This window comes from Cnephaeus nilssonii (genome assembly GCF_951640355.1).
Source record: "Cnephaeus nilssonii genome assembly, chromosome: 6".
Lineage (NCBI taxonomy): Eukaryota > Metazoa > Chordata > Mammalia > Chiroptera > Vespertilionidae > Cnephaeus > Cnephaeus nilssonii.
The window spans coordinates 37,783,324-37,796,618 of NC_137077.1; the positions used below are offsets into that span (position 1 = coordinate 37,783,324).

At 42.3% G+C, this 13,295-nt stretch overlaps 1 protein-coding gene across 1 annotated transcript in view; it reads left to right on the forward strand.

Moving 5' to 3' along the window:
* FGD4 (FYVE, RhoGEF and PH domain containing 4) overlaps window positions 1-13,295 on the forward strand; it is a 228,075-nt gene continuing 214,780 nt past the window's right edge. Inside the window, exon 1 of the mRNA XM_079773415.1 lies at window positions 1-598. Coding sequence (XP_079629541.1) covers window positions 322-598 — 277 coding nt within the window. The 5' untranslated portion in view covers window positions 1-321. The remainder of the gene's footprint in view (window positions 599-13,295) is intronic.

Genomic DNA, 13,295 nt, shown 5'->3' on the forward strand with positions numbered 1-13,295 from the left:
TTCCCGGCCGGAGGAGGAGGAGGCGGGGGCTGTGGCGCTGGCGGCTCCCGCGGCCTGAACTCTGCGCTATCCCCGTCCCTCCCACAGGGCCTCCGGCGTTTGGCTCCGGAGAGAAGGGCGTGGAAGCAGCCCCAGCCCGGTCGCTGCGGGAGCGGCGTCAGGTGAGTGCGGGAGCCGCAGAGCGCGAGCGCCAAACTGCGTGGCCCTCCGCGCCCCGGGAAGGAAGGGACGAGGAAGACTTGCCCAGGAGCCGCCGGAGCAGAGGGGCGCCGCGCGGCGCAGCCCCGAGTCACCGCTCTTGAGTCGCGCCAAGCGTGGGGCATGCAGGCGACACCCCCCCGCGTCGGGCTGCCCCTTCGGAGCGCGCCGAGCGCTCACTCCCGGCCGGACCAGGGCGGGAGAGAGTGCGGAGCGGGGAGCGAGCCCGGCCCCGTGAGCAGCAAGGGCGGCTACGACTTCAGGCGGGTGGCGATTCGGCGGAAGTCCAATGTCTCCTACCTGCTGCATGGGACCCCCAGACCCTGGAGTCGGCCCTCGCCGCACCCGGGCTGGGCCGAGCCGGCCGCCTTCAGGATCCAGCCGCCCGCGGGCACCCCAGGTCAGTGGGAAGGGAGGGAAGGGATGAGCGGGGGGCGTGGGCTCAGGTGTGGGGCGCGCCCTGTAGGTGCGCTGGGTCTGCCGGCTGCAGAGGGAGCCGGCCGGGGAGGTTTTCCCAGGGGCTGCGCCTGGCCGCCTACCCCCTTGCCTATTTTGTCCCTTTTCCCCAAAGGACCTTGCTGGGGCAGGAACCCGCCTCTAGGCTGAGCTTGCCTTGGAGGTCAATTACCAGAGAATTCCGGAAGTAAACGTACCACTCTTAAAATCAAAGTTTGGTTATCATGCCCATTTTCTGAATACCGAAGTTGACGTTTCTTCGCTCAATTCTTGCTTTCGGCCAGTCCTCAGGAAGGACTAGTGGATAGGGAGGCGGATGGTCACCCTGGTCTGGCAGCCTCGCTGTTGAGTGACCGAGGACCACCAGCAACCCTGAGTGCTCCGGGTTGTCCCTTTTGGAAAAACAACCCCATCGACTCCCACCCTGAGTGTGAGTAGCTGCAAGCCTCTCATAAGGAAATACGTTCCCACTATGAAGAAACTTCATTCTTATTGCTGTTTTCGTACTGACAAATTTAGGTATCGGCAAGGCGGTATTTTGAGTGCTGAATTCTCATTGAATCTTAGTATTGGAAGAAATGAGCCAGATGATCTATTCAAGCCCACATCTCCTTAGCTCTTCAAAGGCATTCCTTTCTCCCAAGGGGAACTGAAACTATGTAGAACACACTAGAGATGTTTTTCTTGATTTGCAAAACTTTTCTTTACCATCCCCTCGACCTTGTTTTGTGCTCTTATTCTGCCATACCCAGAGATGTCTCGTATGTAGACCAGTTATGAGGCAAAACCCTTATTTATTTAAGCAGCAGGAATACAGATACTTGAACTCACTTTCACTCATTTTGTTCTGGTTTAGCAAAGCCGTTGTGAATGTGATACGCTTTGGAGGTTTAAAAATAGTCCTTGTCCTGAAGCTGTGGTAGTCACAGGGCAGAAAAATATGATAATGGCTTACCATTATGATGAATTTATAGCCACAATAGATAAGGGCAGAAATAGTGATATGAGGAAAAAATGTAAACACGTAACCGAATTACAGTGCTTCAGGTCTGGATTTCCTCATCTGCAAAACGAAGGCACTGGTGAAATAATCTCTGAAATCTCTTCCAGATTTAGGTGATTCATTCTTCCTTTTAAAGTGAAACTGCATTGCTTTGTGTAGAAGTTATTTATTAATCCGTTTTTCAGTTGTTTGAGCTACCCAATGTCTTAATCATCAGCTGTCTTTGAACTTGAGGGTAATGGAATCCAAGCCTTTTATATCACTTTACTTAAAATCACCTACATAGTTTCAAACTCTGAGCAAAAGATAATATCTCCCTTCTCGATCTAGGAGTAAGGAGTGTTGTGGCAGCCTATATTTGTACAAGGTACTGTGCTTATAAAAGAAAGAGTTCTTTTTTCTTTTCCTTTTCTATTTGTTGTTAATCCTTATCCAAGGATATTTTCCCATTGATTTTTAGAGGGAGTGAGACACACAGAGAGAAACATTGATGTGAGACCGGGGACTGACCAGAATCGAACCCAAACCCTTCAGAGGGCCCAACACTCTGTCCACTGAGCCAAACGGACTAGGGCTCTATTCTGTTTTTTATTCAGAGAAAATTCAAAGAACCTCCCCTCCCCTTTCTTTCTTTTTTTCTTTTTCTAAACATGAACTCCAAGTTTTTGCTGCTATTATTATTAGGGTTGAAAAGTAATTACTGTGTCTTCCTGGGTACAGTTGTTTCTCTTTATCATAATATAGTCTGCAGTATCTGTTGGAGAATTATCTGGTGTTTTGACAGGTAGTCTTAAACTATTGAATGACCACACCTTATTCAATTTGGTGGGGTAAAACAATCAGAAAGTGCTTCCTTGTTTTAATCAAATCTGCTACTCAATATTACGTTTCTTCGCTAAATTCTTGCTCATTCAACTATCTATCATTATATAAATAGAGTCTTCTCATCAAAAAGTAAACAAGGTTTAAATTCCTAAGAAGTGCCAATCTATAGTACATAGAAAAGTATTTACATATGAAAAACACAACATTTAGACTCATTGCATACTCATAATCAAATTATTACTTTCCCTTTCAAAGAAGGAACAAAAACTGAGATGTCAAGAACTCAGCAGAGAATTCAGTTTAACGGAGTTGTATTATATTCTATGATTGTGAAACCCACTATTTTTAGAGTTCTCTGCTTTTTGGTCAAGAAAAAAGAAAGGAAAGGAAAGGAAAAAAGTCTACCAATTGCATCCCCCATATGTAGCTGAATGTGAATCTTCTCAAATAGGGAAAAGAGAGAGGTGAGGTAATTAAGACAGGCTTTGGGGACATATAGCACCCAAGTTCTAGTCCCACTTTCATTACTAGTTGTATGAATTGGACCAAGACTCTTACCTCATTTCTTAGTTTCCTCATCTGGACAATGGAGATAATAGTACTTTATAGGACTGTTGGGAGGATGAAGTACAATTATATAGGTAAATGTCTGGCACAAAACAAGCATGCCAGATAGTATCCTAACAAGGACTCATTATCCATCTCTGTCCCAAAGAGTCTGGCACATAGGAGACACTCTATTAAAGTTCACAATAGCTACTACTTATTAAGGGCATTTTGTGTATTAAAGAACTCTGCTGTGTGATACACACATGAAGACATATGTGTATGAAATTTCACAGCAATCTTAATAGGTAGGTAGTACAGTATTATGCCCATTTTGCAGTTGAAGAAATTGAGGCACAGAAGTTTTACTAACTTTCTTGGAATCATAAACTGGTACTTATTTATCCAGGATTCAAATCAAGTGCACCTGGCATCAAAGCACATAATATAACGCACATAATTCCATTATGAAAAAAAATTTAAAAGGGTATTGTGTGTGTGTGTGTGTGTGTGTGTGTGTGTGTGTGGTGTGGGATTGAACTTTTCTTATTTCGTGTTTTATTTGGTTCAACTTTTCTGTTCCTTCCCCCTTTCCTTGGTATGAATATCTGAAACCTTTGGGGGTAGAGGAAAATCTTATCTACTGAATGTGTGTGTTTCCTGCTATTATTCAAGGTAGCGTGTTTCCTTAATTATTCCTTAATTTTATGGGAATCCTGAAGGATGTGCATTGAAGATACCTTTCTGTAGAAAATACTTGTTTGTTTCTACTTCCAAGACTACATCTATTAACCAGGCATTTCCCTGGCTTGAAGATGTTGTAAATCTGAGTTCAGGCTTGCTCAGGGGAGATCAGTGTCATTATCTTCATTAATTAATCTAGGTTTGGTGTAGGTCTGCAGATTTACTCATTAGTTTGCTTTGATGGAAGGCAGATTTTTCCTACCTCACCCTTTTAACGAAGATGTAGCTCTTTCAAGCGTGGAACATTGAGGTTATTTCTCATGTTCAATCCTTTTCCATTCAGAAGCTCAAAATCAAGTCTCCCTTTCCCTTACAAGACCCTTGGGTTTCTGGAGGGGATGGTATTGCTCCCATGGCAGCTCGGGCCTACAAATTAGTTTGCCGCTAGGGTTTAGATTTGTCGTTCTTTTTCTTTTTTTCTCTTATCCTTGGGAACCTTCATTATCTTATCTCAGCAGTGCACTTAAAAGTATATCCTTTGGTATTTATTGAGCATCTATGTGATGTGTGACAACTCTTCACATTATTATGACATGCAAGCTTTCCATAAATAAGAGTTTCTTTTTAAAGTTCTCACCATGGCTGGAATACTCGGGTTTTCAACATAAAGTCCAATATCATGAGTACTTTTAGAGGACTAATTTCACCTTTGTTGAGAGGGGGTTGCAGTGGAAATTTGGGTAAGAGGGATAAGAGTACTGTTCATTACGGTAAATGCTGGCTCTGAATCAGAACTATATGTGTTTTACTTACAATTCTTATTTTTCTGACAACCCAGCAAGATAGGTGGTATTATTACCATTTACAGAAGAAAGAAATCAAGTTTTAGAAAATCTTACCTGTAATGTTGTACACCTAGCCTAGGTTTCAGAAGCAGGATTTGAACCAGGTCTCTCTGGCTTCACTTCTCACATGCTTGCAACACTAGTTTTTAAGATGTCCCAGAGCCGTGGTCGGCAACCTGCGGCTCGCGAGCCACATGCAGCTCTTTGGCCCCTTGAGTGTGGCTCTTCCACAAAATACCATGGCCTGGGCGAGTCTATTTTGAAGAAGTGGCGTTAGAAGAAGTTTAAGTTTAAAAAATTTGACTCTCAAAAGAAATTTCAATCGTTGTACTGTTGATATTTGGCTCTGTTGACTAATGAGTTTGCCGACCACTGTCCCAGAGCTTTGAAAAGCAAAGTGCAATGCGATGACAATGTATCCTTATATGTTTACATATATGTTAGGGCTAATAATATTTGTGACATGAATGAATGTGTCTTATATTTAAAACAGTGATCTAAACAAGTAATTTGTTTAAGGATTTATAATAAAACGATGATGTACGTCGATATTGTTAATGTTTGTTAGAAGCTGCTTAAAGATGGACTTTGAGATTGGAAAGTCCTTCAATGGAACAGGAACCAGGAAGAGTTTTTTTTTTTTTTTTTTACTTGAATTTCCTTCCAAGAGCAGTTTAAAGAGCAGTTGTCTTTTAATGAATAGCCATTCATTAGGTATCTGCCCAAGGCCACTACCTCTGGACTTGCAAGGTATTTGGTTCAATTCTTGCGTAGTCTGTACTGACAACATTTTTTAACATGCATTTGCTGGAAAGTTGATTGAAAAAAGACTTAAACGTGGTGTGTTTCATTTTGTTGATGTGAGCATAGTGAAATTCACTAGGTTTGGACAGGAGCTCGTAATCTGTATTTTTAAAAAGTATATCAGATAATTCTGATGATGTGCTTGGTTTCCAAATGCCACCCTACTGGCTGCATCAGAATTGCTTGGAGTGCTAATTAAAAATTCCCAGCCACACCCTAGATTTGAGTCAGAATCTCCAGGAGTAGGGTTAGGGAAGCTGTATTTTCCACAGGTGCCCCGAGTTTTCTGAATGCAACCAGTTTTGAACCACTGAGCATTCCCAAACATGGATAAACTCCACCTTTGGTCCTGAGGATACGTTTTGCTGGTGCCAGGCAATGAATGATACAGATTGCCCCTCAACTAGCACATCATCTGGGCCCTCTGTACTTTTTGGCAAACTTCTTGCCTATTCCTGGTTGATTCTTCATTGCATTTTCTACACGTCTTTTCTACTTTGCTCTTGTTTCTCAACCCCGCCCTGTCCCTCTTGAAATAGACTTTAATTTATGCTGATATACTTTTTATATCCAACAGGAGTATCTGATGTGAGCTCGGTTGACCTCTTTTTGCTTCCTCCTCCCTCTCTCTTCTCTTCAAACGAGTTTAAACTTTGATATTCTCTGGAGCTACCACCCAACAGAGCTTTCTTACTTAAACTAGTGTATGTACTTCCTTTACTGTCTCTGTTTCTTTATCCTCCTCCCCACCTATTTCTAGGCTACCTTCTGTTCCCAACTGGATCAGTACTCTGTTACCTAACAGCCTGTTTCCAGCCCTTATTGTTAATTTTTTCGGTGGCATTTGCTTCTTTTTGAAGCCCTCTTTTGGGTCTGGATTACACGAGATCGCCTGATTTTCCCACTTCACTAAATCTCTAAGTTTCATCCTCTGGCTCGCCCATTTTTCTCCTGCCACCTCTATTATTTCCTGCCACCTCTTTTATTTCATGGTCTCATTCAGTCTCTGGGCTTCTGTAGGTCATCTATACTTCTCTGCTGTTTTCAAGGCCTGCTTAAGAAACGTTAATGTCATAAGGGCACCAAATTGCAACTTCTGATGCAACCAAGCCTTTTCTCCTGACATTCCTTGGCGGTATTAACAGCCTTGCTTTTCTTCGGCTTCAAAGATTATTTTAAATCTGCTCTTCTCTGTTATCTACTTGCCATCCACTCTGCCTCCAGTACTATTGCTTCCCCTTCCTTTCCTGGTGGCGCCTTTGTCATATTCCAGCCCCACTTTTCTCCCCAGCAGTACTGCTATCCACTTTGCCCCCCCCCCCATTAATTTTCTTAAATATGGGTATTGATCACATCTTTCCCATGGCCAGAAGCCTTCTATGGCTCCTCAACTGGCTGTTATTGATATCTGTAATGAGATACTCTGTATTCGAGAATGATCATTTGGTGACTGACTGTTGGTTAAAGGTTTACCAGTAACCACTCAGTGTAGAGATGGGCCTTTAGGAGTTCATACAAATATTTAATCTTATTTGAACTCCTAAAGCTGGACTAGTTATGCATTGCCCACACGTTAGGAGCCGTGTGTGTTTTCAGGACTACATTTGACATCGTTTGCAGAGCATTGTGCAGAAGTAGTCATCTGTCCTTGGAGAGACTTGGTTGACAGTGGACATTAGCACCAGGAAGTATTCTGGGACCTCACAGTCAGTTTTGTGTTGTTGTCTCACTTATGCAGCAATAGCCTGAAGATAAAACCTAGCTGTTGGGCCCATTCACCGGAATTCACCACCTGCAGCTGTTCCAGGACAGGGGAGCTGGCCCTGAGCAGGTCTGCATAGGGCTGGCCAGTATGGTTTCTTGACTTCATGCAGGAAAGATTTTGCAACGGGAGGGTATGTTTTTTTAAATCTGGGGCCCAAGGAAGGGCCTAGGATAGAAGAAGCAACAGGAGAGACCTAGGTGGTGCTCTGCTTGGCTCTCTAGAAATATTATAGAAATAAAGTGAGCCCAGGGGGGCTGCTCTGGCTCACTGGGAAGTCAGAAAAGGGGGCCTTGGAGACAGGTTCAGGGGGTTAGCCCAGGATGAGCTATCACTGCCCATTGTTGCCCTGGTTGCTAGTCTCATGGGGACCCTTAGAGTTTAGGAGATGCCTGCCTGTGGGGGAAGATGAGGGGGAAGGAGAAGGCACAGGCATTCTCCTGGCTGGGGAAACACACACTGGGCCCTTTGTTTTGAGGCTTTTAGCTCTCTCTTGCTGCCGGGAATCTTAGGGGAGGTCTCAGGGGAGGTTTTCAGCAGATTATGCATCCCTTTTCTGGTGTGCCCTTTTAGGGTCGTGGTCTCTACTGATTGGTCAGCACCAGGGCAGGGGTGATTAGTCATTGCCAGTGGTCCTGGTGTCGCCCACCTGGTTTTGCTGCTTTTCTGGGCCTGAAGCTGAAATACAACTGAGGCCTAGATGTTATCTCTAGGGATGTGACCTGTATCTGGCTGGAAATTGCTCGGCCAGTTTGTTCAGCTGTTTCAGTTTCCCTATTCTACTTGGCCAAGGAATTTTCCTAACTTCTGACTATCCTGCCTCACAGCCACTATTCTGGGGACTGCACCAAGGAAAATAGCCAGCCTGCTGTGCAAGGCTACGATGTTCCCTGGGCGTCTGGTGGGCAACATTTTGTATTAGGCTACATGTTAATAGAAGCCTTAAAAAGCGCAATGCCTTTAGGATAGGGTTATTTGTGTTTTTTAAATTTATGCTAATGAGTACATTTAAGAGGTGAGAAGTCAGTATATAGAACCAAATAAATTATAAGATATCCCAGCAGAAGAATACAAGAGGTTATTGTTTATAATTTCAAGTGTAATGCAGTATAAGGTATAGGAAGTTATCAAATTATAGCCATATTTGGTTAAAAATCATTACTAAAAAATCCTCCATAGAACAATAACGCTTTTAAACAAAGTGATTTTTATTTCCTCTGTAGAGAGTTGACTAACATGTAACTCTCCCCTGCCCCCCCCCCCCCCCCCCAAAGAAAAACACAGGCTGCTTTAATGCTGTTGTATTGGTGACTTAATATGATAATTGGTGTTGGAAATCCAAGATGAATAATACAAATGCCTTGACCTTAAGTGTTTTCAGCCTACAAGGGGGAATGTGGTATAAACCGGTGTGATTATATATGATAAACCAGGTGACATGTAAGTCAGTGTTGGTATAAGAGCAGTGATCAGAGTGGTTGTAGTTCAGAGGAAGGCACACTTTGCTCTGCTACATTCAATTTTGGGGAAGACTGCCCAGCCAACTTGGACCTTCAGGGTCCCGGGTAAGCATGTGTCTGTTGGCTTATGCATCCGTTGGAAGCAGTATCCTGCTGACACAACCTGGAAATCTATACCAGGCTGGGAAAATAGCTCTCCCAAGTACCATTCAGACCCCTGAACCACTTAATTCCACTAGGATCTGTGTTCTTTTTCAAATCCCTAGATCTGTCTTAGTTTGTCTCTATGAGCCCACAAAAGCTAGGGATCCTTCAACCCTTTAGCAAGTATTTCAATGTTTACTATGGGTCAGTCATTGTGTTAGGCCCTAGAAAATCAAAGTGGGAAGAATACACTATGATGGCTTAGCGTGTGGGCCCTGGAGTCAGATTGGCTGGGTTTGAAGCCTTCTGCAGTAATTATCTGGGTGATTTGGGTTCTTTTTTTTTTTTTTTTACTTAGTTCCCTCATCTATAAAATGGGGATATAAATATTACCCACATTGTAGAGTTGTTAGAAGAATAAAAAGTTAATATTCTTAAAGGGCTTAGAACGGTGCTTGGGAAGTTTTCAAATAACAGGTTTTTAGGTTGTTAGGATGAACACAGGCAACTCTTCACAGTCTGGGTTTATTTTGGCATTTTAAGTGTATCTCTACTCTAGCACTGTCTTACTGGATTGTGATTGGTTGTTTACCACTTGTCCTCTCATTGCTTTTCATAATACTTTCTATTTAGCCCCCCCTCCCCCCCCACTTAGTTCCTGCCAAAGCTGCCTGACACTGCTGGCCTCTCTCAGTCTTTCCTCCTGTGCTGTTTTGAGCCCCATCCACTTCAGTGTCAACCTTCCCTAAAGCCTGAATTGCCTCACAGAACCACCACCCTCTTCTTCTGTTTCCTCTCCTCTCAACACTGATCCTCTATTGACTCAAGCGGTTATTTTCCACGGTCCGCAGAGCTCCCTGACCACTTGTCTTCTATCCCTATAGGAAAAAATCCCCCTGCATTCACTCCGGCCAGCCACCTCAACTTCTTCACTGATATTCCTCCTTGTTTTTCTGCTCCACCTGCCTCACCAATCCCTAACTCAAGTCATCCTTTCCATCAGTCCTCAGGGTCCATTCAAGGGCTCAGTAAATATTGAGTAAACAGAAGAACCCCAACTAGCTTGGCACATCTTTGCTTCAATATAAGAATTTTCTGACAACACTGTTAGAAAATGAAATTGTGTTCCTTCGGTGGGCCTGATGAGTTCCTTATTAATGAGAATACTCAAAGAGAGGCGAAATGACTTATTGGCTATATTGTACAAGAGAGAGAATGTCAGATGTAACCCTTTCTGATCCCAGCTTGCAAACAAAATATTCTAACATCAGTGGTTCTCAGCTTTCCTCTGTGTCTACACCATTCATATGCTCCTCTCAGGAACATGCAGCAATTTTGTGCAGGGGCGTATTAAGAAAGGCGTGGGAATAGTATACTTTGTTCTCTTTGAGAATTCCTGGAATAGATACCCCTTTCAGTTTAACAGTTTTTTATTATTCCTGGCATTCTTTTTGTTGCTGTGATGTTTTGACTGGAGCGATAATTGGGGTTTATAGGATTGGGGTTGCTCCTCCACTGAAAGGCTCCCAAATACTCTCTTAGATTGTCAGGAGTTCCATTATCTTATCGCTTTACTAGAGGCCCAGTGCATGGATTCGTGCACCGGTGAGGTCCCTCGGCCTGGCCTGTGGGGATCGGGGTGAAACCGGCTCCCGACATTCCCTGAGGGGTCCCAGATTGCGAGATGGCGGTTCTCGGGTGATGCACCCTGGAATCAGGCTTCCTCCTCTCTGGTTCTGGGTGCATCACTCAAGAACCGCCACTGCCAAGTGACCGCAGCTCAGCAGCTCCTGCATTGAGCATCTGCCCCCGGTGGTCAGTGTGCGTCATAGCCACTAGCCAGTCTGCCGGTCGCTTAGGCTTTTATATATGTAGATCCTTTTCCATCTCTGCTGTCTTCTTTCTCCTTTCATAGTCTTTTTCTTTGCCTATTGTTTGTCACTAGTAGGACTTGGCTTTTGAGGACAAAACTCCTAATGAAAGTCCTCCTTTCTTCTGACATCTCTAATGGGCATCTGTTAAAAAAAAAACAATCTGAGAGGCAGAAACAAGGAATGATCAGAAGTTATATTTTAGCTCCCAGCTCTTATAGAAAAAGATGAGCCTGGGGTATATATGATACCTGAAATATCACTGTATTGTTTTCCATCTCTTAATGTATTTCATCAACTTTAAAATATACACTTTTTCACACTTTAATATCTCTGAAATTATAATGTTTCTTTCAATTGATGGTGCTTTAAAAATTGTGAGACATTGAAATGTAGGTTGGCCTAAATTTTAAAATACAATGGCACAATATTTACTGCCTCTGAGTAATAGTAAAGCATATGAAATACATTCCTGGATTAAAAAACTGAAAACATTGACTAACAACTTCTTCACCTCCTCCTGTAAACTGAAAACATACTTACTCTATGTGGCTATCCCTTCCATTATCTCTGGTTACTGCTTCAGCCCTCTTAATTTTAATTATAATCGTGAGAGTCATAATAATAATAGCTGTTATTTATTGAGCACCTTCTTTGTTGGTCAGACACTGTTCTAAGTGCTTTATGTCCATAAACTCAATTATCACAAATAGGAGCCATTATTCCCATTGTACAGAGTAGGAACCAGAAGCCCAGACAGAATTAAATAATTTGTCCAAGTTCACATGGCTAAAGGAGCCAGGATTTAAACTAATGCTCTCAACCCCATACTTTCTATCTCCCATAACATTCTTATTATTATTTTAGATTTTTTAAATGGATTTTTAGAGAGAGAGGAAGGGAGAGGGAGAGAAGAGAGAAACAGTGATCTGCTGCCTCTTTCACACCCCTTACCAGGGATTGAGCCAGTAACCCGGGCATGTGCCCTGACTCAGAACTGAACTGACAACCTTTTTGTGCACAGGTCAGCACCCAACCAACTGAGCCACACCAGTTTTTACATAAAGATACTAATTGTGGATCTTTAGTAATGAAGAATCACTTTCCTCTTATATTTTTATCCCGAGTTTAAATAAAAAAGCAACACTATAATCTACTGTAGCTAATGAGGAAGAGGGAAAAGCTATTTTCAAGGAGAAAGAAACATATTTGTAGAAAAGATTCTGGAACTGTAAACAAGAATAGCTTCTGGTCTTTGCTGTGCAACCAAATTTCTTGGGACTACCTAACTCAAGCCCTCTGCTGCTTTTTTCCCTGAGAACTTATTTAACTACATTATATCATATCTCATTTAGCTGGGTGACAGTTGCCTAGTAAACTCTGAAGTTATATGAATAGTATTAATTTTTAAGAATCCTGCTCCTTTTAGGTGTTCTGCAAAAACAGGCAAAACTGTATTTCTTTTTTACCCCATTTAAAAAAAAAAAGGACTATAATGGATAGCTACATAATAGAATGTGTCTATATATACATACATGCATATACATGTCTATATGTAATACTAAATAGTAATATTAGGATCCTACTTGTCTATGTTGGCAAATCACATTAATTTTTCTAACTAAGAAAATTAGTCATAGCTTTTCCCCCCCACTCTTAACCTTTTTAATGTAATAATAAAGTGGGTTTGACCTGCAAAGTTTCTGTTGGGAAATCAGCTGACAGTCATATGAGTGCACTCCCCTGTAGGTAACTAATTGCTTTTCTCTTGCTGCTTTTAAGATTCTCTCTTTGTCTTTAACTCTTGGTATTTTAATTATGATGTGTCTTGGTGTGGGCTTCATTGGTTTCCTCTTGTTTGGGACTCTCTGTGCTTCCTGGATTTGTAAGTCTATTTCTTTCACCAGGTGGGGGAAGTTTTCTGTCATTTCTTCTAATAGGTTTTCACTATCTTGCTCTCTCTCTTCTCCTTCTGGCTCCCACATAATGCAAATGTTGGTATGCTTGAAGTTGTCCCAGAGGCTCCTTACACTATCTTCATATTTTTTGGATTCTTTTTTCTTTTTGCTCTTTGGTTTGATGTTTTTTGCTTCCTCATATCCCAAATAATTGATTTGATTCTCTGAATCCTCTACTGTTGAATCCCTATAAATTCTTCTTCTTTTTTTAAAATATATTTTTATTGATTTTAGAGAAAAAGGGAGAGGGAGAGAGATTTAGAAACATCAACAATGACAGAGAATCATTGATTGGCTGCCTCCTGCATGCCCCACACTGGGAATTGAGCTTGCAACCTGGACATGTGCCCTGACTGGGAATTGAACCATGACCTCCTGGCTCATAGGTCAGTGCTCAACCACTGAGCCATGCTGGCTGAGCTCCTGTAAATTATTCTTTATTTCAGTTAGTTTGTGCTTAATTTCTGACTTTTTTTTTTGTCGTCTTTGACATTCTCACTAAGATTCTTGTAAGTCTCACTAAGTCTCCTGAAGCTCTCATTAAGATCCTTGAGTAACCTTATAACCATTGTTTTGATCTCTGTATCCAGGAGCTTGCTTGCTTCCATTTCTTTCATTTGTAACATGTTTCTTTGTCTCCGCATTTTGGTTGCTTCCCTGTGTTTGCTTCTATGTATTAGGTAGAGCTGTTATGTCTCCTGAAATTGGTAGAGTGGCCTTATGTAATAGGTGTCCTATA